Below are 27,217 nucleotides of genomic sequence, written 5' to 3'. Positions count from 1 at the left end.
AGAAGGACCACCACCCCAGTCTCCCAGTACTGAGGCAGTGTCTCCAGTTGCCACACAGACACAAACATACAGTATGTCAGAGACATTAAATGCTTAGGGCCATTGCCACCAAGGAACTTTTTGACTACATTTGTGCCTGTGAAAGGTATCCACCTGGGTGAACCTCACCTGAATAACTATCTTCCTGCTTAGCCTTCTGCACAAGTTCCAACTCGGTAAGGTGACATTCCATGAACCAATGGTTGGATTCCATCTCTGGATTGATTGCACAGCATCAGGTCCTTGTGATCCTTCATTTAAGTGGTGAGCCAAATGGAAAACAATTTCATTTAGGCCTTTCCAAGGTGAGAGGGACCCTGGGCACCAGGCACATACCCACAAGACCAGGCTTGGCTCAAAAATAGGACCCTGGTGAAGTCAATGCGGGCGATGTAGCAAAGCATCTATAAGGTGTGTGTCAAGGTGTGGGGGCTCGAGAGCAGGTAAGGACCCAAATGCAGAGGCGGAGGCACGTGGTTCAAGGGCAAAGGGTTTAATTATAACAAAAAGCGCTGCAGAGCAGGATTACAAAACAAACAAAAATTACGTTGGCGTGGCTTGAAACATGGAACAAGGCGTGAAGACAGGATGACAAAGACACCATGACAAAGCTAATGGACCAGCACAGGAGGAAGGCAGAGACAAGACTTAAATACAGACAGGGCAGACAAGACACAGGTGAACACGATCAGGGCAGATGGGGACCAAAGGAAGTAAAGCTCAAGAAACAAGACAAGACAGGAAACCTTTCAAAATAAAACAGGAAACAGAACCAAACAAGACAGAACAAGAACTAAAATGAAAAACAAGACACAACAAACTCAAACCATGACAGTGTGTTTAATACAAAGAATAATTTAATAATCTTGACTTTATCTTGACCCATCTGCAAGTTGATCTCTCCTTCTCTGGTAACTATTATTAGTAAAGATAAATTCCTTATAACTTAAAATAAAAAGCTAACATATAAATGATTTTAACATTTAGCTTTATAATGAGACAATTAAGAAAAGATAATAAACTTTAAATCACTGAAACCAGAGTATTTAAACCACTTTCTCAGCTTTGTGCACTAAAACAAAGTAAAAAGTACAAAATTGCTACTCAGTCAAGCTCAAAAGGTGATCTATTTTGCTTCTCATGTGTCCCGAAATGCTTCAGAGTTCGACTACTTTGGTCACTACTTTGGTTGGCAGTTTAGTTTCTGATTATACATCTTGTTCAATGAGTGCTGAAGACATAAAAATGGAGCAAAATCTGTGGAAATTATGAATTTGGGTATCAATACCAAGCGGAAATATTGATACTAGATGATGAAATCGATACTTTCAATGCTTTCGTTGCAGTTTTCTTTAATACTAGCCCCCCACCCCCCACCAAAAAAAAAAGAGTTGTTAGCACAAATTCAGGCCGAATAAAAGCTTACAAATATATTACTGATATTTAGACAAATGCTCCTAGGAACAAAAGAGAGGACCAACTCAATTAACCTTCAGCTGACTGGTCATAGTTTACTTAAAGGGTATTACTTAGAAAGCCTCTGAGCCGCTGTTTACACTGAACTGTAGTGATCTAGCATTGAACTGCTGCATTACTGGATGATATTTAAAACAAATTGTGGTTTAATGTGTTATTTATTATTCTTTTGTACATTAATTACTTACAAATATGAATCAATGATAAGTAGGCCTGTTCAGACTTTTAATGTTTTTCTTAAGCATATTGCAGCAGGTTTTTTTTTTAACTTAAAAATAAGACAAAACCATTTGGATGAATCTCTCTGTTTCTCCCCTTAATAACAAGTACAAGAAAAAATAACTAATGCTGGCTAATGTTTAAAAATGTACTTTGCGTGTATGTGTACTTAAAAAGTGAAAGGTTCCTCTTCAACCCATGACTTTGGTATGAACTGTGTCACTAAGAAAATTAGCCAATATTACACAGTTATTACGTGTTTTTCACTAAACACTATACTCTATATCCAAATGAATACATCTTCTAAATAAAAAAAAAAATATGCACTGTCACTCTCTGCTCTAGTTAAAAATCTTTGGCAAACTGATTTTACTAACCCAGAGCAGAACTGTAGGGCTGACATTCCATGATCAAGACTTGGTGGTACCACAAACAAGACCCATTAGGGAGCCTCTCGTTAGCTCTGTAAAGCATGCTTGCATCTGAAAAATCAAGAGTGAAGGTTTTTTAAGAAGGAAATGTGTGGGTGTGTGAATGCATGCTTTTATTTCACAGCAAATAATGTGTCCGCGCATTTTTGGGTAAACACAACAAATGCATTTATTTGAAAGGGATGCATAAAATCACTTTGTTGTTCCTCCCACAGCCTCACTGAATAGTCTGGTTATAAAATTACTGTTTACTTAGGTCAGTCTCTACTCTGTTTTATCTGGCATGTAAGACAAGTGGATTATTTTCAGTAAAATCGTCAAACAAAACGTTGTTACTTTTGTCTAAAATTAAGGAAAAATGGGTAGAAAATTGCATCAAGCACCAATTTTTTTCCTCCAGTCAAACAAACGTAATTAATATGGATATAGTTTAGCCTCATATACAAAAGGGGTTTATACAAATATGAACCTTGTGTGTCAGAAGATTCTTAACCCCCTTTTGTAACAGTGAAATATGTCCTTCAGCTTTTATCTGTTCACTCAGCTGTTGGACAGGACAAGTTAAAAAAGAAATAAAAATCTTTTAAGAAAGAACTATCAAAATTCACTTTCTTTTTCAATCAGTTAAAGTACCATTCCAGTCATACATTAATTTATTTTCAAAGTAGTAATTTAATGATAATTATATATAATTTTTTGGCCAAATCACTGTCATTTTCTAAGAGCACTAGTTTACATCTCCTCACAATCCCAGGGTAAAATTAGCAGTCATTAGCAATGTCAGAGTTATCCTGCTGTACAGTTTATACAGTTTTGGCACTAAATTTTGCACCTGGTTCACCACAATTTGGACAAAGACATACTCAGAAACACAGTTTTAAGCTTAATCTTCTACATGAAAGTCCTCCATCATTGGAAAAATGCTGCAAGAAGATGTTAAAAACACCAAAAACATGATATTCATTGGAGTGGGTCTTTAAACATTTAAACATAAGCAAAGCTTAAAGGTAGAAATAAAAATGAACAGATTTAAATCTATTAATGAGTATGTTTAGCATTTCCAGTATTCTGAATTGATAAAACAACATTCTAGGGAAGTGCAAGAAAAAAAAATGCTCTTTTTATGAAAAACATCTGTCAACTGATGCAGAAACCTCTGGGTTCTCTGTTTGGCAGCTTATTTTACTAAATAACTAAGTGTATCTTTAGTACAGGCAGACATCAAAGCGCTTGAGTGTGTTAGGATTCAGCTTTTTAAATCAACAGATCCCCTGCAGTTTTGGATGCTGTGTGTATTAATATTACAGGTTAAAGCACCGTAGAATTTCTCACCAATGGGGAGGTTTGTTCCAATGATATATTTATACATGATAGCAGGTACAACTGTTAGGAAAAGATGATCTTTGGTTTGTGCATTTATTATAGGAAATGACATAAATAAAAAAAGCACCCTTGAAAAAATCTTGACTGTATATACCTCCAACACTGTGGATTAAAAAGGTTGTAGACCAGCATACAATTTTGGAAATATAGAAAAATTGATAAATAATAAAATCACCCTTTAGAGCAGTTCAGTCGAGCTTCTCCTGTTATTTCTCCCTAATGTTGTGATCACACAGAATTCTATTGGTTGGGCTTCTCTATCTTGTTGGTTTATAGGTAATCCACCCCATACATGGTGCAATCCTTTTATGTTTATATGTTTTTCACTTTTGGATTTTTGCTGACTAAAGAACTGTTTCTAAAGACAGTGGGTCTTTAGAAACAGTTCTTTAGTCAGCAAAAATCCAAAAGTGAAAAACATATAAACATAAAAGGATTGCACCATGTATGGGGTGGATTACCAATGGAAATGGTGTTTTTGGTGTTTTTAACATTTTCTGGTGGCATTTTCTCACGATAGAGGACAAATATGAAGCAAATTAAGCTTAAAATGGCATTTTTGAGTATTTCTTTCAAATTGTTGTGAATCAGGAGTAGATGCAAAAATGTAGTTTATAAAAGATTGTAGGTGTGACGTAGAGCCTACAACACCAAACCAAAAGCTCGCTTGCACTGCTAATGTTAGGTTGGGACTCTGAGAGGCTGCAAGCTAGCAGGAGAGAGTAAAGTAGATGGATGACAGGAAGTAGGGGCAGGCTTACTTCACACTAACAGTCCTGTCAACAACTGAAAGGTGAATTTTTAATGAACTAGTGCTGCTCTGCAGAAACTATATCCTCGAAAGTGACAGGTTCTTTGATTTTGGCTAAACACAGCATAAACATATTATAATTAAAAAGACAACTGGTAACACTTTGAAAGTAGATCAAAAGATGATTGGAGTGGAACTTTACTCACGATACGAAGAATTCAAAGCGAGGCAGTTTTAATGTTGCATGTAGTAGTTCCTTTTACAAATTTGCCTTAATATAAGAACTATTAATGCTATGGGAAATATTTTTGCAAGATCATTTGGTTACTGGGAACAAAGAACTGTAATTTAAAACACTCTGAACCATCTTTTTTGCAAAAAGACTAATCATCTCTGCATAATTATGAGCTCAAGGTTAAAGCAGGGTCTCACAGATGGGAAACGGCTTTGTGAGAGTGAGAGACTATAGAGAAGTATCTACAGGGGCAAAGACTGGCAGAGTAGCAGAGTCAAGGGTGTAGTGGGGGGGGGGGGGGGGGGTGACAGCAGAAGTTATGAATCTATAGAACAAGGAGGGGAGAGGCCAGAGACTCATTACAAGTGTAAATGCAACTTCCAGCATGGGAGCCCCACTTTAAAGTTTCCTGTTTTAATTATTCATTTTCTCCTCCCATGATAATGGGGTCTAAGTCAGCTCAAGGCCTGCTGGCTGGCTGTGTAAGATGAATGAAACACTCTAATGACTTTGTCCATTTTTATGGTGATCAGTGGAGAGAGCTGTCTATGCATTTGATTGGAAGGAAAACAAAAGTGCCCTTTGTCTTGATTTTTCCTCACAGAATCCCGCAGCTTAATTGGTGCATGGTAATCAGGTCCATAAAAATCTCTTTTTAACCTAATTTTGTTGTTGCTTGAAAACCCCTGCAATATAGAAATTCACAATCAAGTGTATTATTTCAAAAAAAAAAAAAAGAAATTCATAGATTAACTTTAAGATATTTTTTTTACTTTATCATTGTAATAGGCTATGCACCACAAACACACACAGAGATGATTCGACAGAATAAACGATCTAAGTCAGTTGCCAATGTTTCTAAGTAGGCATGTGGCCTCTGTGGAGGGCTGTGGAGAACCTGGTCAAAAGCTGCAGCTATTTTGCAATTTCAGAAGCCCCCGGATTTTGTAAAACCTGTCTGAAAGATCACATCACCAGAGCACATCAGGAAACCCCCTCGGTGCGCTACCTTTCCGCAGAAAATTGCTCAGCCATCAGCAACAAGAGCAGGAGCTGCAGCCTCTGTGATTCAATATATTAAACAGAGTAAGCTTCGCCAGTAGCTCACTTGCTCCTGGCAAAAAACATGCACATCATCAAGTAAAGCTGTTATTTAATCCAATTTCTTTCAAAGATGTGGCAGTTTATTAATTTTTCACTCTACTACAGCTAAAAAAAAAAAAATTAAAACAATAGCGAAACGTGTTTTTTGATAGTAAATAGACTCATGCTTGTGGCTGGGGCAGATTGTTATTTAAAGAATTTATTGCTTTTAACACTAGATTTCCTTTTCTTTCCCCTGCCTGTCTTCTGCAGTTTCTTTCTTTCTTTCCTTCTTTTTTTTTTTTTTGCTAAAGGTTAGCCTTAAATTATATATAACTTCTGACATTCTAAATTGGGGAGAGAGATTCAGTTGTATTATGGCATCTGTTCTGCAAGTAAAGATTTTCAGCACAAAAGATTTTCTGCACTCAAATATTTAAGATTGTCAATTAAGGAACTGACTCCACTGATTAATAATTGCAAGGAACAGAGGTTACACCTTTTACTGTGGTCCTAAAGAAGAAGCAACATTTTTAAAAGATATGAACTTGATGTTAAAGATGACTAAAACATGCATATTTGTTCAGTTACAGTTCTGTTTTTGCACAGTTAACAACTCTTTATTTTCTATAACTACTTTTTATTGTAGCCAATAGAGTTTGCAATACGTGGCTGAGGAGTCATTGATGTATTGAACTGACTCTAGGTCCTCGGTACCGGTTATGCCTTGGGCCCTAGAGTCCCTTTGAAATGCCCATGCTCTCACAAAAGCCTATCTTCTAACGGACTAGTTAAACAAGGCTTCAAATTCAAACATACTTCAAAGACCTAAAATAGTATTCCAAAAAGCAAATCCAAAGAAGAAAAAGAAGCACCTAAAAAATAGATGCATGGTCATAATGTGGATATTCAGTAATTTATGCAGAAGAGCAGACTTCCTGAAACGCGTCCTTTTTTCATGGTAGATTTAGCATTTGCATAAACATTAGAGGAGAAAGCACCAAAAATAGTCCCAATAACACTTTCTGACATCCATTTTAGAAAACATTCCAGCATTGTTTTTTGTGTAAAAATTAATAATGATCAACCACTGCTTGTCCAACAGTCATTTGAGCCTTTTGTGAACTTTTGATTTCACCCTTAGATATAAAGTCTGAAGATGAGCACAAAGTGCTGAATAGGAAATTTACCTGACAGTGTGAATTTAGACTTGCTGGGTTCAACAGCGGTTCCTTTGAAAGTCCACAACTTTAGTCTGCACTTTCATGGGATTATCTGTTTGACACCTAACAAATCTGAAGGTGAAAAGGCTCATTATCCCAGCTGGGGTGTTATGGCTTGAGCCTGGAAATGTAAAGGCCCAAGACTTGACCCTTTTGATAAGTAGGCAATGTGACAGCCTGGGTAAAGCAGAAATCTATTTCTCTTGAAGCCCACAGACACGTAGCAATGCTAATTAGTGAATCAAGAATGATGGGAAGATGTTCTTTTTTGTTTGCCCTGCAGGATTTGATTATTTGCTTCAATGGCTTTGATTTTTAGACACTAGCATATGAAGAGAACTATTTTAATGTAAATATATACGTTCTGAGTTTAATTTAGACAACTTATCAATCCAACTCTTGTGTGCAGCTTCATTTTCACCACTAAGACATTATTATGATTGGATGCACTTTCAAATCCAATTTTACTTTTTGAAGTTAGTGTAAACCAAGTCAAGTACTTCCTCTTTATTTGTTGGCATCACCCTTTGTGGAGCGGACACTTAAGTTGGCTTCATCCTGGGAGCTTCACAAAGCTGTGAAGATCATTAATTAGCATGCCATAATAGCAGGTATAAAACAAAAGCCATGTCTGTTCTGCTACGTGCACATTCTTACAATAGTATTTTTGTAAAGCTAAAAAAAAAAAAAAAAAAATGTACACATCCCATGTTTTTATCATGTGAATTACTACATTTTGCAATTTTTATATCGTTGACCGAAATTGTGTGTTGGACTGTTACACAGGAAACCAGAGTTTGATTGCCAAAGGCGACGATGAGCTGATTCGCGGAGACGATCCCTGATGGGATGTGCCGAAAGATAGTGGGGTTTTTTTATTTTATTTTTTTTATTATCCATGCTAGTGTGTTATTTATTACCAGCATTAGGAATCATTTTTCTGGTTCTTGGGCAAGACCCTTTACGGCAGGGGTCGGGAACCTATGGCTCGCGAGCCATATATGGCTCTTTTGATGGTCACATGTGGCTCGCAGACAAATCTTTAATTATACTTTTTTTTTTTCATTAGACCAGTCCTTCTCGGGCGCGATGCGATGCCAGAGGCGCGCAGTAGTAGCAGTGCTTAGAGAGAGAAATCTGCGCCAGCGCTATCAGTTACTATTATCCATTATTTCACAGAGTTTGTACCAGCTGGAAACCTGTGAATTGACGTGCCTAAAACTGCGCGCTCCCGTCTCTGAGAAAGAGCGCGCAGTAGCGGGGACGGGATGTGTGAGGAAGACAGCGAGGGTGGGGCTGAGGTGTTTTGGGGACAGTCAGCAGGTGAATCGCGCAGGGATTGTAAAAACGTAAAACCCGCTGCCCGTCACTCACTGCAGCGTGTGAGTGTGTGTTTGGCTCCCCGTCTGCATGTGAGCAGTCTTTGTCACATCTACAGAACATTCAGACCTACGATCACGTTTAAGTCTCAACGCCTGCATGAAGCAGAAACTCACAACGTATCAACCAGACTAGACCATCAGCAAAACCACCACGAGAAATACTCATCATTTATTAGCAACAGAATAACAATGTTATTAAAAAGAATCCACAGACTTATTGTACTTTAAAAATGTTGAAATTAAATCAAATGCACACATTCATTTGTATATTTAGTTTTAAACAAATTGTCGCGGACTGAGTTGGATGGCTGTTGGGCCGCCTTAAAAGTTCTGGAGTTCATTGAACGCGTCAAGCAGAGATCTGATTGGCCCTCAGTTCTGTCGCTCAGCCTGTTGTTAGGTAGTTTGGACCAATGGGGTTCAGCTATGGGCCGAATCAGGGAAATGGGAGGGCTGCAGCGGGAGCAGGGGAATATAAAGTTGGGAGAAGCGCTCTCGTCTCGGCGGGAGAGATTCAGGAGTTGCTGAATTAATTGAACGGCGTTTGTTGCGGTCTGCAGTAATCGGAATAAAGAAATTTAAAAGAGGTTAAGTCTCCGTGCCTCAGTGTGGGGAAGGGACACTACATTATTGTATGGCTCTTTCGAAATTACATTTCAAAATATGTGGCATTTATGGCTCTCTTGGCCAAAAAGGTTCCCGACCCCTGCTTTACGGTAATGCCTAACTATGTAGCCACAAGAAATCCAACGTCTGGGTCTCACTGTGCCGGTCCCCAGCCCGGATACAATACAGGGTTGTGTCAAGAAGGGCATCTGGTGTAAAATAAATAAACATAAATGTAACCTAAAATGGTTACAGTAGAACAGGAGTGGGATTATATAAGTTTGCTTCCTTCCACTCCCTTTCAAGCAATACTTAATTTTATGTCTAATTATACTAAGTTTGATTAGTTATTGTATGAATGTATAACTGATGATTGTATTGTTTTTGTGTATTATTCCAATTTGATTGCTTGAAATAAACCATTTCAAATCAAAAAATCTCTGCCAAACTACTGGTCAAAGCTGATTCACTGTGGCAACCCCTGAAGGGATATGGCAACTGGTGAACAACAACATTTTGAATGCAAAATGAAGCATCATATTTTATTTTACCTGTTTGGTTTGATATAAAAATGGGGTTGGGTCTTACCTGGCCTGGTTTGGCATCTTCACATATTGAGGCTTCAAATGGTGTAGCAAGTTCAGGAGGGTTGTCGTTTACATCCAGAATCCGGATGCTCACGGGGGAGAAGGATGCCATTGTGTGGTTATCTACAATGCAACAATACAGTACACATTAAGAGTGCCAGCAGATCGAATCGGAATTCTGAAAATGCTTTGTAATCAACCTTAACTGTGGAGTAAAAACTGTCACGTAACATCATTGTCTGGAAACGGAAATGCTGAGACTCCTTAGCGCGCATCAATAAGTCAGATTCTAGGCACTCCACCTCATCAGTAAAATATTAGCAGGAAAATTGCTCATTCCCTTTATGAAACAAAACTGCAAACATCTATTTTAGATCTGCAATTTACTCATGTAGCTGCAACCCAAACATTTTCAATTTGGAGCATATCATTTTCAGATTAAGGCCCAACAAACAGTAATACTTCAGCTATCTGCCGCTATTTGACAGTTGAAAGAGAAGTGCAGCCACCGCTATAATTCTGCTGACGAGTCTGCTTTTCAGTATGAGGCTGGTAGAGGCCAGGTGTGAGAATACGTGGACGGCAAAAAATGAGCATCCACTTGGCTCAGGCAATTACGAAAAGAAAAAAAAAGCTCAAATAGCATTTATGACAAAATATTATATTCGGTAAGGATGTTTCATGCATTTATAAATATGACAATAGAGTCATAATAGAGACAATAGAGTTGAAGGGGAATAAAAAGCAAATAAAATAGGATTTTTCCTTAATTTTTAACATATTCCTTAAGCCTTTGATAATGTCAGCTAGAAGTTATTTTTGCTCAAAAAACATTATGTACAGTACACACAGAAGCATCTGGCTCCAAGTACACGTTCGTGCCGATGTAAGAAAGTGTGTATCAAAGAGGAACAGAGAAAAAAAGACAGAGAACATTATGTGGGAGTGATCTGGGTGCTTGCAGTGTTGGTCTTGATATCCTGGCTAATTAGAGTACACAGACAAGCATAAATTGGTGTACACAGCAGTCATCACCCAGTTAACACATCGGAGTGGCACCCCACAGAAAACGTAACAACATGCAGCGACACACAATTACACACAGGAGGAGAAATCCACACAGACGCAAGCTGTTAGAAGAATTGCGTCGGATGTATTTGATTAGTTCAGAAATAAAGGCAGATATTTGAATTCTGCATAGAAATACTGTCAGTATACAGTACATACACAAGCATTTGCATCTAAAAGGGAATATGTATTTATTAAATTTGGAGAATTGTTTCAAATGCATTTCTGTCAGTATGTTTAACAATGTCATACATGACCATAAAATTAACAAAGTGAAGTTTAAGCGCAATTACAATGAGGAGGATCCACCTTACTTACACTGGGTTGTTGCGTCACTCTACACACTATTATCAATTAGGCATTGAATTTAGGGCTGTAAAAGTTCATCTTAACAACAATTCAATTCTATTCTAATTTGTGGTTGCTGATTTGATTTGTCATCAATTTTGGTTCATTTTTAACGATCCGATTCACTGACCTAAAATCAATCCAGGCCATATTTAGCCAAAAATCCTACCAATGTGACTCAGAGATAAATACCTGGGTACTGAACAGTGCAGGTGAAGTTTTCCACATTCCTCCCATTTCTTGCAAGATGATTAAGTGTAAATAAGTATGTGTGCAAACAAACGAGAAGAATGAATGTCAAATCTAATCCCATTTAAATTTCATAAAGTTCAGTCTATTGTAAATTCTCCACATCAAAATAATCCAAAGAGAATATTATTAGAACATTCCACCACACTTTATGGTCACGTCTTTGAATAATTCAAAGTGTTTCCACACATTAGACTGGAATGATGACTTGATCACATGCATTTGATCATTATTTTGTTAGTAGAAAAACCTACCATGCCTCAATTCAAATAGTATTTTCTAGTGTCGATTGTAATCAATGGATTTATTTTAAATTGATTTTTATAATGGTATAGGTTTATTATATTCATAACTTTGCTTTAGAAAGATAAATCTGGTTAGACTGTAGGAATAGATATTGATTCATTGTATAAGTTTATAAATCATTACACTCCTACCATTGTTTTTTAGTTCATGGATTATTGTTTCTTTGCATTTCTGTGTTCCTCCTGCTTTGTTATGGTCTGGTCTCTAACCACCATCAACGTTGACGCTCTGGGGTTTATAAATCTACAATTCAAGCTCATCACAAGCACATAAGACGTCATCAGCCCAAAGCCTAACAGTCAAGGATTATGAATTTATTAAATGCACATTTTTCTGCAAAGGCTGAGTCACACAACCACTATGTACATGTTGCAAATATTGCATGCATGAAAAATGGTCATATAGGATTATATGTGGAGAAAGTGAGAAAAGTTGTAGTATGTACGTAAACGTTTAACACATGTATCATGAATGAACAACGTTAAAACCACGGAAGTACAAATAAACCACACAAAGAACTCCTAAATCTATGTAGAACATGAGCTGTCTGTGATTACTGCGCTGTAAATACACAATTCATTAGTGATTTGTTCATTAATTATGTAATTTGAATGTAATATGTGCACCGTATACATGATATAAAAGTTTTACATTGGTGGTGCATGCCTGAAAAATCAATTGGACATACATGGAACAGCCATGGAATGCCACAATTTTGTGCATGCATCTTGCAAAAATCACTCACAATTGTATAAGTTTTACTTAATAATTGTGCATAAACAACATAAAATGCGCATGACCCGCATAATTCTCACCTGATTTAAAATTTTGAAAGGCTCAAAACAGAATTCATGTAAAGACCTGTAGCCCGAAACCCTTGACGGACATCTGCGGGCATCGACGGATGCCGAATGTTAGAAACTTTTATGAGTTACGTATATCACGCATGTATTATGAAAGACGGAAATTTCACATGTGGAAAATGTTCAAAATGTATGTAGTGGCTGTGTGACATGACCTTAACACAAACAAATCCTCAGTCGCAATCCTCATATCGCTCTTGAAATTAGTTTAAAGATAACCCTGATGAATCATTTTCCCACCTGGACCCCACTTGAAAAAAGGAAGACATTCAAACTCAGTCAGTTTAACCCTTGTTCTATCCTAGGCACTTTAACATTGGGAGTTGGGTCATCTAGACCCATCTAGTCTTTCAAACTAAACTAATTTAACAGTCGACTATGACTTTTTAAAGGATCAACTAAAAACGTACAACCACGCTGTTAAACAGGCAAGGACACTTTATTTTTCTAACCTCATCACAGACAATAAAAACAATCCCCGGTTTCTTTTTAAGACTATTGATTTTTTATTAAACAAAGATTTTAATAAATCCATCATGCCTCACTCACAAACTGCATGTGAGGACTTTGCTGACCACTTCAGGAGTAAAGTCAATGCTATTAGATCCAACCTTCAACAGGTACATAACATTAATCCTAGCAGGTCAGTGGCACTGTCTTTACCTGAGGAAACACTGGAGAGTTTTGTCCTGGTTGATGCAGAGATGCTTGGTGGAGTTTTTTCCCAAGCAAACACTACAACCTGCCTCTTAGACCCTATTCCTACTTCTCTTTTTAAAACATTTTATAAATTTTTTGAGTCCGAGATTTTAAACATAGCTAACTGCTCTCTTCAGACGGGGGTCTTCCCCTCTGCCTGTAAGACGGCGGTGGTGAGGCCCCTTCTGAAGAAGAGTAACTTGGACCCAAAGATCATGGACAATTACAGACCTGTATCCAACTTACCATTTTTAGGAAAAATTATTGAAAAACTTGTTTTTATTCAATTACATGATTTTTTAAATGAACACGATGTTCTTGAAAAGTGTTCTTATAAGTGTAGTCTGGTTTTAGGACAAATCACAGTACTGAGACGGCCCTTTTAAAAATTTTAAATGATCTTAGAAATACTTATGACTCGCAGAAACTTTCTGTTCTGGTGCTGCTAGATCTTAGTGCCGCCTTTGATACAGTGGATCACCAGATTTTACTTGACAGACTTATTAGTCGGGTCTGCCTCTCAGGAACTGCTCTTAACTGGTTTCACTCCTATCTCACAGATCGCCATTTTTTTGTAAGTATGGATACTCGGTCCTCAGGAGTCCATGAAATTAGTTGCGGCGTTCCCCAGGGTTCAATCTTGGGTCCAATACTTTTTAACTTGTATATGTTGCCTCTTGGGGATGTCATCAGGAGACATGGCGTTGACTTTCACAGCTATGCTGATGATACACAGCTTTACATCGCCGTGTCTCCTGATAACCTTGAACCTGTCAGCACTCTTTTAAACTGCATTTTAGATATAAAGCTGTGGATGGCAGAAAACTTCTTACAGCTCAACCAGGACAAAACTGAAGTTTTAATCATTGGTCCTGAAGACAAGAGAGAGATGATTTTACCCAAACTTAGGAATTTTAAATCTTCTCAATGTGTGAGAAACCTGGGCGTACTTTTTGACTCTGAGCTGAATTTTATTCCTCACATCAGAAACGTTGTGAAAACAGGATTTTACCATCTTAAGAACATTGCCAGAGTCCGCCCGTTCCTCTCTCTTGCCAGCACAGAGGTCCTAATGCATGCTTTTATTTTTAGTCGTTTAGATTATTGTAATGCCCTGCTCTCTGGTTTACCGAAAAAGTCAATCTCAAATCTGCAACTATTACAGAACTCTGCTGCACGAGTTCTGACGAGGACCAGAGGGCGGGAACACATTACACCTATTTTAAAGTCGCTGCATTGGCTCCCTGTGCGTTTCAGGATTGATTTTAAAGTTCTTTTAATGGTTTACAAATGTTTTAATGGTCTTGGACCTTCTTATTTAAATGATGTTATTTTAAAATACGAACCCTCGCGGACCCTGAGGTCCTCTGGCACTGGCCTCTTAGTTGTCCCTAAGGTGAGGACCAGGACACATGGTGAGGCTTCGTTCTGCCATTACGGCCCTCGCCTGTGGAACGGCCTGCCAGAGAGCCTCAGGGCTGCAGAGACTGTAGAGGTTTTTAAGAAGAGGCTCAAGACCCACCTTTTTAGTCTGGCTTTTACATGACTTTGATCATTTCCTATGTCTTTTTTATTTTTTATCTATCTATTTATTGATTTATTTATTTACTTACGTATTTATTCATTTATTTATTTGTAAGGACTATTATTATCTCTGTTTTTAATATACTATTCTTTTTATTGTTATTTTACCAATCATACGTAGGTTATGTTTTTTTTTTTTTATACACTGTATTTTATCCCACGAAGGGAAATTCTTTCTCCGCATTTGACCCATCCCCTTGGGGAGCGGTGAGCTGCAGCCGAAACCGCGCTCGGGAGGCAGTAGCGTTAAGGGTCTTGCCTAAGGACCCTCACTGGGTGATGTTAACTGCTCGCCATTGATATGGTAATTGCCCCCAGTACCATTGCTCATTCCCCTCTGGGAATCGAAGCCTGGTTTCCTGCGTGGTAGCTTCCCACCTTACCAACCGAGCTACCCAGCCGCATGTTTTAATCAGTTTTACGTATTTTATTTTTTAAATACTAAAATATTTAAATCTTATTTTATTTTTTATCTTTTTTCTATTTTTAGTGTTGTTATTTTATGATAATTTTTATTCTGATGTTTTTAACTCCAGTGTTTCCTCTTGGGGATCCATTTTTCTGGGGCACCACCGGCTTGACCTGTAGGGGGTGCTATTGCTGCGGTGCCCATTCTGGTTGGGCGGGCTGGGGTCCCGCTCTGTGGTCTAATAGCCATGGAGTGGGCCCTGGGCTGCTCTGTGCTGGGCGGGCGCTGTGGTAGTGACCCCTGTGGTCGGGCTGGGCCTTGGAATAAATGGATCCCCATCATATCGTTTCCTCGCAGCAGTACCAAGCCAGACCTTCTTTTAGCTGCAGTTCTTTGTTTCTGTTCAGGGTTCTACTGGGGGAGCTGGGTGGGGTGTGGGTGTGGGTGGCGTGGTGGTTGAGGGAGGGGTCCCATCTTTGTGTGATTGTCCTTTGTTTGCTGTTTTTAACAATTTTCTGTTTTTTTTGACTGTTTTATCTGCTTTTATGTTAAGCGTTTTGTGTTTTTAACTGAAATGAAAGGCGCTATATAAATAAATAAAGTTTGAGTTTTAGTTTCTGCCAAGGTTTTATTTATTTATTTGATGCTCCAGACCTCATACTCCACTAGTGCAGTCTTAAAGAAAATGCTTACTCTCATGGTTTACAGATTTTAAACATAAGACTTTTTCAAGTGTTCCTACCTTGATTTGTAGGTCAAAACACTTGAAATGGATAGCAATGAAAGGATAGAGAGGGTTTTAAAAAATAAATAAGAACTACCTGTCTAAGAGCTTTTTCTACCAGCAAATGATAAAGACTAAACAGAAGGAACATTTGGACTGAAACAGAAGAGAGGTAAGATTGCAGAAGAGACAAGAACAGACAGTGAAGAAGTGACAGAAAAATGTGAAAAAAGGAATGAGATGAGAATATTGGAAAGAGACAAAAGATGGGAGTGATGAAGAGACAGATGAAGACAGACAGTCTTCTTGAGCTTCAGACAGGCCTTATCATCTGTTTGTACTGTCCATCCAAATTGGTTCTAGCACAGTGAAAAATCATTTCACTTGGTTATTTCTCATTTAAATTAAGGTTTTCCTCGAAATAAATACCCTTCCAAAGTCTTTTTACCCCTTATTACCCTTTTTCTACACTTTCCAGTGGTTCATTTTAAAAGAATCCAAGTAAAAATTTTACATCAGACACATTATGTAAGTGATGGACAAATGGATTGGCGAGATTAAACATTACTTCATTAGTGAGTCTCACATATCACCAAAATGTAACACATAATGGAGAGGGCTGTTTTAAAGTAAAACTCAAATAAGTAAAAGGCAGAAAAAAAATTGTAGGAAAGCAACTATGATGGATAGAAACCCAAAAGATGAAACAAACAAGTCATATATCAAAATCTGTGGTGAGTGTTGAAAAGAAAAACAGGCCTGTTGGGACTTGCTGAGCAGGCTGAACTTCCACCAAAACAAAACAAAAAGAAAACACGTTCAAGTTTATTGTTTCCATCATGCAATGAACCCGACTGAAGAGGAAGGAGACGCCTGAAAAACTGCCAGATTATCTTGAGAAAAAACAGGTTGATTTACCAGAGTCCATTAGTGTTGGAGTGACATTAATTACGAGAGAAAGACTTGTTGACATAACGCTTACATGTCAGCTGGACTGCTTGACGAAGGCCAGACAGGCACATCAGGATGAAGTCTTGTCAAAAATATCAAACTGTATAACATAGTAACAGGGATTTGTGTACGTGTATGTGTGTGGTTTAAACTGAACACTAAACACTGCTCAGTTCAAGATAACCAAGTGGCCATAATGCAAGTAGACTTTAGAAACATACAAAGTTCAATAAATAATCCACACTTTCCTTATCTTCTATTTTATTCTATATTATTGTAATTTTTTTTTATTAGTGCATTTTTGATGATAAAGACCACATTATTTTTTAGAATGTCTAAACTACAACATGAATTAATAATACTCAAAGAATATCTATGGGTGAGTCCAAATTCTTTCACCAGATCCCAACCCCTTAAAAGACTTTTTAGTGCAGGACTATCTAGTGCGCTAGATTTTAGTATTGTAACGATTAAGGGGCCAAATCAGTAAATTGATTTATATTCCTACAATCCAACTAGATCAATCTGTTTGAGGTGAGTTTTTACTCAAAATATAAAATAAATTGATTATATTTGCCATTATAAAATACCATTTGGATTGAGACATGGTAGGTTTTTTTCAATATGACGTAAAAACGATCAAGTTCCATCACAGCAGACGTCACACACTTGATGGCAGCAAAAACTGACCAAACCATCATGCAAGTCCAATGTGTGGAATTTCTCTGAATAAGATATTGTGACCATCCAGTGTGGTAGAACCTTCTAATGATGTCCCGTTTGATGTGGAAAAAAAACAGTAGTCTGAACTTTATTAAACTAAAATGTGAATGGGTTTGACATTCATTCTTGTTTACTTGTTTGTTAGTGCACATATTTAATTTACACTTGATGATCTTGCTAGAAATAGAAGGAATCGGGAAACATCACTAGTTCACTTCCCAGGTATTTATCACTGAGTCACACTGGTTTAAGTTTTGGCTAAAGATGTCCTGGATCCATTTTAGGTCAGTGAATCGGATTGTTCCAAATGAACCAATATCAGTTATGAATTGTATCGGCAACCACAAATTGTTATATGAGTGGAAATGAATCCTTAGAGCTCAAATTTTATTGCCATCCAGACACATTTTAACAACTTTTTAACTTTTAAAAACACCAAATACATTGTCACCCGTTTGCTAAAGTAAAAACCTAATAAATAGGAACATTTTGTGAAGACAATTTATGAACCCAGTCAGTCCTGATGAAGAAAATATGGATGATTTATAAAAAACCCAATTTAAATAATTTTATTCAAATGACAAATTGTTCAAACGCAATGCATTGTGGTCTCTATTTGCCAATCTAGTTTGAAAAAAAGACTTCTGGGAAATTTCTAGGGCAATTAATTTTCGAATTTTAGATTCAAAAATCTCTATAACATGGCATGTGCACTATATAGTGCACTAAATAGTGAGGGAATTTGGACACAACCTCTGTTTTTACTTCAGTGTGCAAACAAATCCACTATGACATGCAGATTCACCAAAAGAAAAAAAAATGACATCGCTGCAGAATATTTCTTAAATTAGGAGCTAAAGCCTCACCAAAGTTTAATTTAAATGGGGGGAAGCAGCCAATAAGAATCCCGGCTTCAGATAACGGCATAATCCTCACATCAATGCAGATTTTAATTGACTTCTTTTTGCCAACACAACAAGAAACTACAAAGCATGAAGAGTCACCAGTGCACGATATTTCTTCCTCTTTTCCTCCTGTAATTCTACGACCATCCCTATTGTGACATAATGAAAACCAGCAAAGATTGGGATGTTACACATTTTAACTTTCAGTCCCCCAAATTGGAAACAGATTAAACAGTCTAAGAAAGCTCCACCCTTTCTCATTCTAAACTCTCCATCCGTTCTTTATTCATTAAGACAGGTTCAGTCATGTGGACCAAAAGGCTGTGTTCTAAATCTGTCTTCAGATAAGAAAGAATAAAAGGATTTTAACAGATTATTGGCACGCTTCGCATCTGTGCGCCACACACCAGCTGTCAAAAATCTTACTGCAGCGTTGTATCTCAGGCACTGAAATAAGTTGGCATTTCTGTGGGGAATGTAGACAGATGATGTGAGTGGATGAGCATGTCTTTACATGCATGTGGATGCCTGGATGAGCGTCTCCAGAGTCTCTTAGTGGTTCCAATCCCACACTGTAGCTGATAGTAAATATAAACTCATGAATCACAGGGAAATATACATTGCAAAAAAAAAAATAGTTGCAAAGATTCTCAAAATGTTACGCGACAGGCTGGCGACCTGTCCAGGGTGCAGCCAACAGTAGCCAGGTTAACACTTTGGCTGCCCTGTGACCCCAATAGGGATAAAGTGGGTTAAGAAAATGGATGGACTGATGGTTCCAGACGGAGCAGCGGCTTTCTCCTGCCACAGTGCGGGACAGCTGCTGCTCCTCACTGGGAGAGTCCCTGACTGATTTCTAAAGGATTTCATAGAGACGTGCATCAACACTTTTGTACAGTTCTTCAAAATAAATGAACCATCCACGTCCTCCATGATGAGGTCGACAGAGTTGCAGGTTAACACACTTTTGGACAAATATCAAGCAGCAACTTTGACGCATAACAAAGACAATGCACATGATTTTGAAACACAAATTGCGTTTGGTGTGAAGGGACAATTGATTTAAATTTAGTGAAAACCATAGCCTAAATGCACCTTCATAAACCTGTGTTAAGCGCATTCTTTAACACACGTCATATGCCCAGCATGTCCATAGCTTAAAGGGTTCCAACTAGCGCCTATAAGTGCTATGGAAGCTAGATAGCCAGTTTTTGTGACTTGGGTATGGGACCAGGATAAATTTATTGCAGGAAATCTGTTTTCTTTGAGAAAACATTGTACAACAGAGGCTACTGACACTCAGCACAAACCTTTAATAGTGGGTAGGCAGCTGAATGAAAGGAGGGATGGTACGCATTGAAGATAGCGGAGGTGTGAAAAGAACTTTTTGGCTGAAGGAGACTTTCTGCAATAACTGCCTGGTTTTAGTCCTCTTTGGACTAATGACCTTTCCTAAGTGCACCACTATGATGGTGGCATATGATGTAGTATTGTTAAAATTGAAAAATGAAGTAAAATAAAGTAATTTTGATTTTTTTTCTCTTTAATAGCTGAAACCTACGGAGCCCGTGTCCTGACATTAAGATATAAAAATATATCTTGTTCCCACAGATTAATATCTTGTTCCCACAGGTTATTATGTCGTTCGCACGAAATACTATTCCGTTCCCACAAGATACTATTCCGTTCCCACAAGATACTATTGCGTTCCCTCAAAATACTATTCCGTTCCCTCGAAATGATTAACTCGTGCGAACGCAATAATTATGTCGTTCGAACGCAATAATTAATCCGTTCGAACGCAATAATTATTCACGTCATAAGTCATTCACGCGGATATGCTCTTTGTACGCCGGCAAAAGCCGCTTTCAGCTGTAACTTCCGTGTCTCTGTGACCCATATTCGTTCAAAAAAGGAACATGAAAAACAAAATTGATCACTTTATTACCGTCTCAATGAATATAAGAAAAATATCACAAGATTTATGATAACTAGGCTGCTTTGTCAAACGATAGCTCCTGCTAGGCTAGCTCCGCCGCAGAGCTCTCTGTTTGATCATGTATGCCGGCATTTGGGCAACTGGCTGGTCTGTTGTCAGACAGCTGATATTGTAGTTTAGGGTCGAATAGGAATAATAATATTCAGGACTTGTCTTTTATTAACTTTAGCAGTCAGTATCTTTACATTCGAAGGCTATTAGGCTACATGCTAACTGACTAGCCGATCATTTCCTGTTATTAATTTACGTCATAGATTTACAGCAGATACCTTCACATTTCTGTCTGTGTGTGTCTCATTACATTGCATTGAAGACACGGAGGATGTTTAGAGAACAGATTTATTTATTTTAAAAAGCACAGAAGCATCCATCGTATTCACGTTCACATCATCATCTGGTACGCCCTCAGTCATCTTGCTGCAAAAGCCGCTTCCTGCCGCTACTTCCGTGTCTCTGTGAGCATTCAATAGGGGTAAAAATAAAAGCAAGAATGGTCGATCTGTTATTTTCTCGATGACAATCTGAAAAATATCATATTAAGCTGGCTGCTTCGCCGAAAGCACTTACCTTTAGCTTGTAGCATAACAACAATGGCAGTACGTCACGTTTCCCAGAATGCTTTCCTGCCAATCATTGGCCAATCACCGTGTCCCTGTGACCAAGGTCTAACAACAAGACCAATGGTTGGCCGCAAAGCATTCTGGGAAACGTGACGTACTGCCATTGTTGTTATGCTACAAGCTAAAGGTAAGTGCTTTCGGCGAAGCAGCCAGCTTAATATGATATTTTTCAGATTGTCATCGAGAAAATAACAGATCGACCATTCTTGCTTTTATTTTTACCCCTATTGAATGCTCACAGAGACACGGAAGTAGCGGCAGGAAGCGGCTTTTGCAGCAAGATGACTGAGGGCGTACCAGAGATCATCATCATGTGAATGAACGTGAATACGATGAATGCTTTGTGCTTTTTGAAATAAATAAATCTGTTCTCTAAACATCCTCCGTGTCTTCAATGCAATGTAATGAGACACACACAGAGAGAAATGTGAAGGTATCTGCTGTAAATCTATGACGTAAATTAATAACAGGATCAATGATCGGCTAGTCAGTTAGCATGATGTATCCTTATAGCCTTCGAATGTAAAGCGACTGACTGCTAAAGTTAATAAAAGACAAGTCCTGAATATTATTATTCCTGTTCGACCCTAAACTACAATATCAGCTGTCTGACAACAGACTAGCCAGTTGCCCAAATGCCGGCATACATCAAAGAGCTCTGCGGCGGCGCTAGTAGTAGCCTAGCAGGAGCTATCTTATGACAAAGCAGCCTAGTTATCATAAATCTTTTGATATTTTTCTTATATTCATTGAGACAGTAATAAAGTGATCATTTTTGTTTTTCATGTTCCTTTTTTGAACGAATATGGGTCACAGAGACACGGAAGTTACAGCTGAAAGCGGCTTTTGCCGGCGCACAGAGAGCATATCCGCGTGTATGACTTATGACGTGAATAATTACTGCGTTCGAACGGATTAATTATTGCGTTCGAACGACATAATTATTGCGTTCGCACGAGTTAATCATTTCGAGGGAACGGAATAGTATTTTGAGGGAATGGAATAGTATCTTGTGGGAACGGAATAGTATTTCGTGCGAACGACATAATAACCTGTGGGAACAAGATATTAATCTGTGGGAACAAGATATATTTTTATATCTTAATGTCAGGACACGGGCTCAGTAGAAACCAGAAGTACCTTGACATACAAAGATATTTAGCTACTATAGTGTCTTTTTTTTCTGTTGCCTTATGTATGAAACTCTTCTTTGGAGCCTACTTTTTCATCCGGAAAGAAAAGAAAAAATCAAAGTAGTAGCATTGTTTGTATCAGCTTTTGAAAATTATATGTCACTCCAACTTTACCTGATATGTTTCCAAAGAGGAGACTGTCAGGAAGTCTGAGTGGAATGGCTGGTGACAGAGAATTAAATGCTTTTCCTGTTCTAAGAAGAAAGTATGCTTTCTGAAGGGGAAAATAGTGCACAGATAAGAGGTTGTTTTGTCAGTTTTAGCAAGTGTCTGCTGAAGGGGCAACATTTAATTTGGGTCCATTTTAAGCCATGTTGTGGGTTCATCGTGTTTAGGTGGAAGAAAACTTTTTTTTTGGCAGACTAATTACTGTTTTTTTGCTGTTTTTTGTCATGTCCCAATATTAAGAAAAGATGAGGTTTAGAAATGTCAGGAAGATGTTGGTTGTTTGCACTGATACACTTACAATGCAACAGTTCAAAAGCTACAAATGGACTGGGGCAATTAAATATTATGGAGCGTAAAAATGTCCCCAGAGAAGCTGAACTTGTGGCCCTTGCTCATAAATTAAATAAATAAAAAGAATTCAAAGTGTTCCAGCTTCACAATCGTAATCTTGCCGTCCTCCATCTTGTTTGCGGACATTTTCCTTTCCGTCTCATCTTTTTCCTTCTGTCTCTTGTCTTTGAATGGAAACCTCTCAGGGCTATGTGGGCTAACGGCCGATAAGGAAATACTCCTGGTGGTTATTCTAACGGCGATGACCGCTCACTTTGTCTGTGAAGATGTCTCCGTGGATTGCAACATAGGAAAGCCTTATCTTTCAAGTGCAGGGATGTGTTTACGTCTGATACGGAAAGGTACAGGGCCACTTTAAATGTTCAATTGACATTAAAATGTGCCGACCACATAATGCCAAACACAAAGAGATGAAGGACAAAAGACCCTCAATTACTTTGGGAGGGTTCAGGCAGTCTAATTTTCTTAATGTTTGTGCTGGGTTAGACTGCAGTCTATTCAGCTTAAGCTGGTATTGATTATTGGAGTAATCACAGTCAGGGGAAATATGAAGAAGGGACAAAGATGAAAACAATTCTAAATCAGTCTTGTTTATCACATTGTTTACCTTCTCCCTTTGTGTTTGATAGTAGATCCCGGTTAAATTAACAATCCATCACATCTGCTTTACTAAAATTGCTTTCAATGTGTCAGAACAGAAAAGTGAGGAAAACCAAACCTCTTAGTTTTCAATGTTCACTCTTGGCAATACATTCTATTTTCCATTTTGTAAAAAAAAATAACGCATTGAGAAAAGAATATCTACACTCTTAAATAATTTCTGGTATTGCAGTTGTCATCCTAACAATTTTGATGGCTATTTATTTTTTACTTGAAGCATAAAAAAAACTTGTGATATAGATTTCTATCAAAACAGCTCTGATGTAATTGGAAATGAATACTATTGGTTTTGTAGCTATCCCAACGATGGCTATAAAACACGACCATTATATGGGGGGGATGGAAAATGCTGTTAAGAATAAATAAAATAAAATGCTCATTAAGAATAAAGTAAGCACATACGATTCAAAACCGAAAAGACACAATGGAGATATTGGCGGCAGTATGGAAAAACAGATAACAACATTACTAGAATGGTGGAATAAAGAAACGGAGCAACTCTAGACACTAGAGTCAGCCAGAAGGTAGAAAGTTCACTAAATAGCGAGAACAAGATCCCTTCTACTAAACAGTGTCAGCAAAATAAGGGTATACAAGGGAACAGATTCAAACTGAATAATAGCTGGAAGGCAAATGGAAGCAAGAACCATCTTCGGATATGAGGCTAGTTGATCTAAAGCCTGATTGGACATAATGAATTTAAAAATGGTAAAGATACAAATTAGAGTAACTTGTATGAGGACTTATGCTACGTTCACACTGGGCATGTGACGTATATTCAAGAATGATTGGCATATAGTGGAATGTCGCTACCCAATTTTAGCACATATACCGACAGTTGAAAGAGGCTGGGCGTGAAATGTTGAAGAGCTGAAAATTTCACAAATTTTGCTCCAAGCTTTTTCTTTCACAGCTCTTTTTTTCAATATATGAAAAACTTGGTGTCATATAATTCCACACACAAACACAAACTGCCCATTTATTTCTCAATGATCAACTTTAAAAAGGTTGTCACTTCCGCGAATTAAAAAAGACGCTATCTATACTTCACTACCAAATCCGAGTCCCTGGTTGGTCAAAGTTGAACTGGTTTAACTTTCAACACACGTTCAATGGACACAGGTTTTGTATGTAAATATGTGCATAGCGACGGATGAACACAGAAGCCCTTAATGTGCACATATGCACTTTTACATGGACTTTTCATTAAAAGCAGACGGTTAAATGTGCAATGCCAAGGCTGGTGTGAACATGGCATAATAGTTCAAATTCGGACTAATCCAGATTCTGTTACTTCAGAAATACCTGAATGCTTAGTCTCACAAATAAACAATGCATTGATGTATCACAGTGATCCCAAGACTCTTTAGTAGTAGTGTAGTGAATCGAATTACAGGTGAGTTCTGTATACAAAAAAGGGTTAATTAAGCATAACATGGCTATGAGACAACCTCAGGCCTGCCGAAATTTGTAGACTTTATCAATAACTCAATGGGTCTGTGGAAAACATCTCAAGTTAAGTTCGAAATCATTTGCATAGTTTTGCTTCAAGTGGGGTATATACTCATCAGGTGCATTGTTCAGGCTGCTGGAACACCCATTGCCAGATCATCATAGAGTGGGAACAGATAATGGTTCTGAAGTGAAGCAATCATCAACCATCCCCTCTATACGGATTAAACAGTATGCCAGAAATGAGAGTGATCACTCACAGGTCCACCTCATCAAGGTGAGGCAGAAAACGTCAGACAGTTAAAAGTACTTTGGAGTCTCACAGGCAAATGACACTCAAAGATTAGCATGACTTCGAAAGTCATTGCCTTTCTATGTTAAAGGGTGGGGAATCCTGATTATACAGTACCATACAGCTGATTCAGCTTCAACTAGACCTAAATTGTATGTTACACCACTGAACCATATCATGAGGAAAGATCATCTTTGCATCCCTACTGCATACGTTTGCACATGTTTAAGATAAAAGTGTCAAACACACATGTCTTGCTAAATTTAAAAAGGATTTATTATTTATTATTTTTATACATTACACCAGGCTTAGTATGGGCCAACTGAAAGGTTTTTGTTTCATTGCTTATAAGCAAATTAAAGGGCCTATATCATGCTATTCTTAAGCCTTTCAGAGTAAACTATATCTATCTATGTGATAATGTATTACATTTGGCACACTAAAGCACACATTTTTCAAAAAAAAATGAGTCATTTTTGCAGCTCATTTTTCTACCAGGAAGTAAGACGGCTCGATCTCTGAGGCACCGCCTTGTACTCCTTGTGGGTGTCGCCTATTTAGTGACATCAACCTAAAGTTTCTCGCCCACCAAAACGGACAACATCCGTTTTGGAGGAATGCTCGGAGATGCATGAAGGGAGCAAAATACCACTTTGGGGTTGTACACTTAAAAGTTAAAAAAAAAAAAAAAAGCTGATTTTGCATGATATAGGCCCTTTATAAAAAAGATATCTCTGATGTTTTTGTTGTTGTTTTGTAATAAAAAAATTTCAAACCAAAACAAAATTGTGATCCTAAAATCTAGGTTTGAGCCAAATCATATTGACAGTGAATTGTTGAATCCCTAGCTTCAACCATAATGTCTTCCAAGGATGGTAACAAGAACAAACATAAAAAAAAATGCAATAAAGTGGTCCTAAATAAAAGCCTGACTTTGGAAGCTCAGGACAATGTGTTGCTGAAACAAACAGAGCAGATCACCAGCTCTATAAATGGCTCAGTAATAGAATATAATCAACAATGGACCAATCCAAGATTGGCATGCTGTTTTGAACTTTTTATTATTTTTTGAATTATTCTTCAACTGTTCCATTTGCCATAGATGAAGTGGTAAAAAATAAATGCCCGGGTGGCATGGGTCCCGTCTTTGGGGGTGCTCCTGGTCCGGGGGTCTCCCCCTCTCTCCTAGTCTGGCTGGTGGGGCTGGGTAGTATCTGGTTCCCCTTATGATCACATGGTTCACTTCGGCAGTGTGCACGTATCTCCACCCCCACCTGCACGTGCAGAATGCCACACTGCTCCCTGTCTGCTTTATCCCTCCTCCTAACCCACAGTGTATTGATGGACAGATATCTTCCGCTTATCTTATTGTCAGAATTTCCCTTTTGGATGTAACATTTGTCTTTCCAGCAGATCTAGCATAAATGTTTCACATCTTAAAATCATAACGTATTCAAATTAGCAACAAAGCACTTGTATCCCCTCACTTTCTCCCTTTCTCTTTTTTTGTTACATTTTTCTTCTACCCCCCCCCCCCCCACACACACACACACACCCTTTTACCCTCTCCCTCCCCTTTCATAAAATTATATATATATATATATATATATATATATATATATATATATATATATATATATATATATATATATACTTAAAACCCAACATGTAGCAAATTAATAAAAAGAATAAAAAAAACAAAAAGGGGTTTATACAAATTTGCCCCCTGATTACCCAAAAATACACAACCTCTTTTTGTAAAAGTAAAACCTGTCCAACACAACAGGCCTTCAGCCCTCATCTGTTCACTCAGTTGTTGGAAAGAACAAGTAAAAAGAAATAAAATAAAAAAAAAATAACTTCCGTTAGTTAACCTCTGTTAATAAAATGACAGTCTTAAAAATGAAAAAAAAGTAAAGAAGCAATAAAGTATTTACATGGCTAACCCTTAAACTAGTAAACCCTCAATATCACTTCATTTTTGTGACTACAAACTGATTAAAAGATGATTTGTCAAATGGTATTCTAGAGCATTATCTTGTGTACTCCATAGAGACTGCCCAAGACAAGGGGTACACGTTGGAACCTAGTCCAATAAGACATGGCTTGATACAGGATAAGTTAAGAGAATTCTGCAACAGAACATGAAAGTTATCTCAGCAGATAGTAATCCAGAACGTGCCCTCCAAGGTTACAAAAGCAGTCATGGAGGCAGCACAGCACTGCTGTTTGGCAGCA

General features: G+C 37.9%; 1 protein-coding gene and 2 long non-coding RNA genes across 3 annotated transcripts in view; 1 reads left to right on the top strand and 2 right to left on the bottom strand.

Moving 5' to 3' along the window:
- The window catches only part of cdh22 (cadherin 22), a 219,968-nt gene that overhangs the window by 32,578 nt on the left and 160,173 nt on the right, over positions 1 to 27,217 (bottom strand). The window contains exon 10 of the mRNA XM_004068783.5: positions 9,417 to 9,538. Within this exon, the coding sequence (XP_004068831.1) occupies positions 9,417 to 9,538 (122 nt within the window). The remainder of the gene's footprint in view (positions 1 to 9,416; positions 9,539 to 27,217) is intronic.
- On the bottom strand, positions 20,569 to 20,930 carry LOC144992303 (uncharacterized). Its single transcript, XR_013656172.1, has 2 exons — positions 20,811 to 20,930; positions 20,569 to 20,696 (listed from the first exon to the last, which is right to left on the bottom strand). It is a non-coding gene; the product is annotated as an uncharacterized LOC144992303 (long non-coding RNA).
- Positions 20,916 to 21,242, top strand: LOC144992304 (uncharacterized). The gene is made up of 2 exons (XR_013656173.1): positions 20,916 to 20,990; positions 21,105 to 21,242. It is a non-coding gene; the product is annotated as an uncharacterized LOC144992304 (long non-coding RNA).

The sequence above is a fragment of the Oryzias latipes genome, chromosome 5, assembly GCF_053564925.1.
Source record: "Oryzias latipes strain Hd-rR chromosome 5, Olatipes_Hd-rR_3.1".
Classification (NCBI taxonomy): domain Eukaryota; kingdom Metazoa; phylum Chordata; class Actinopteri; order Beloniformes; family Adrianichthyidae; genus Oryzias; species Oryzias latipes.
Note: the sequence above shows the minus strand (reverse complement) of the source record. Positions and strands in the feature narration are given on the sequence as shown.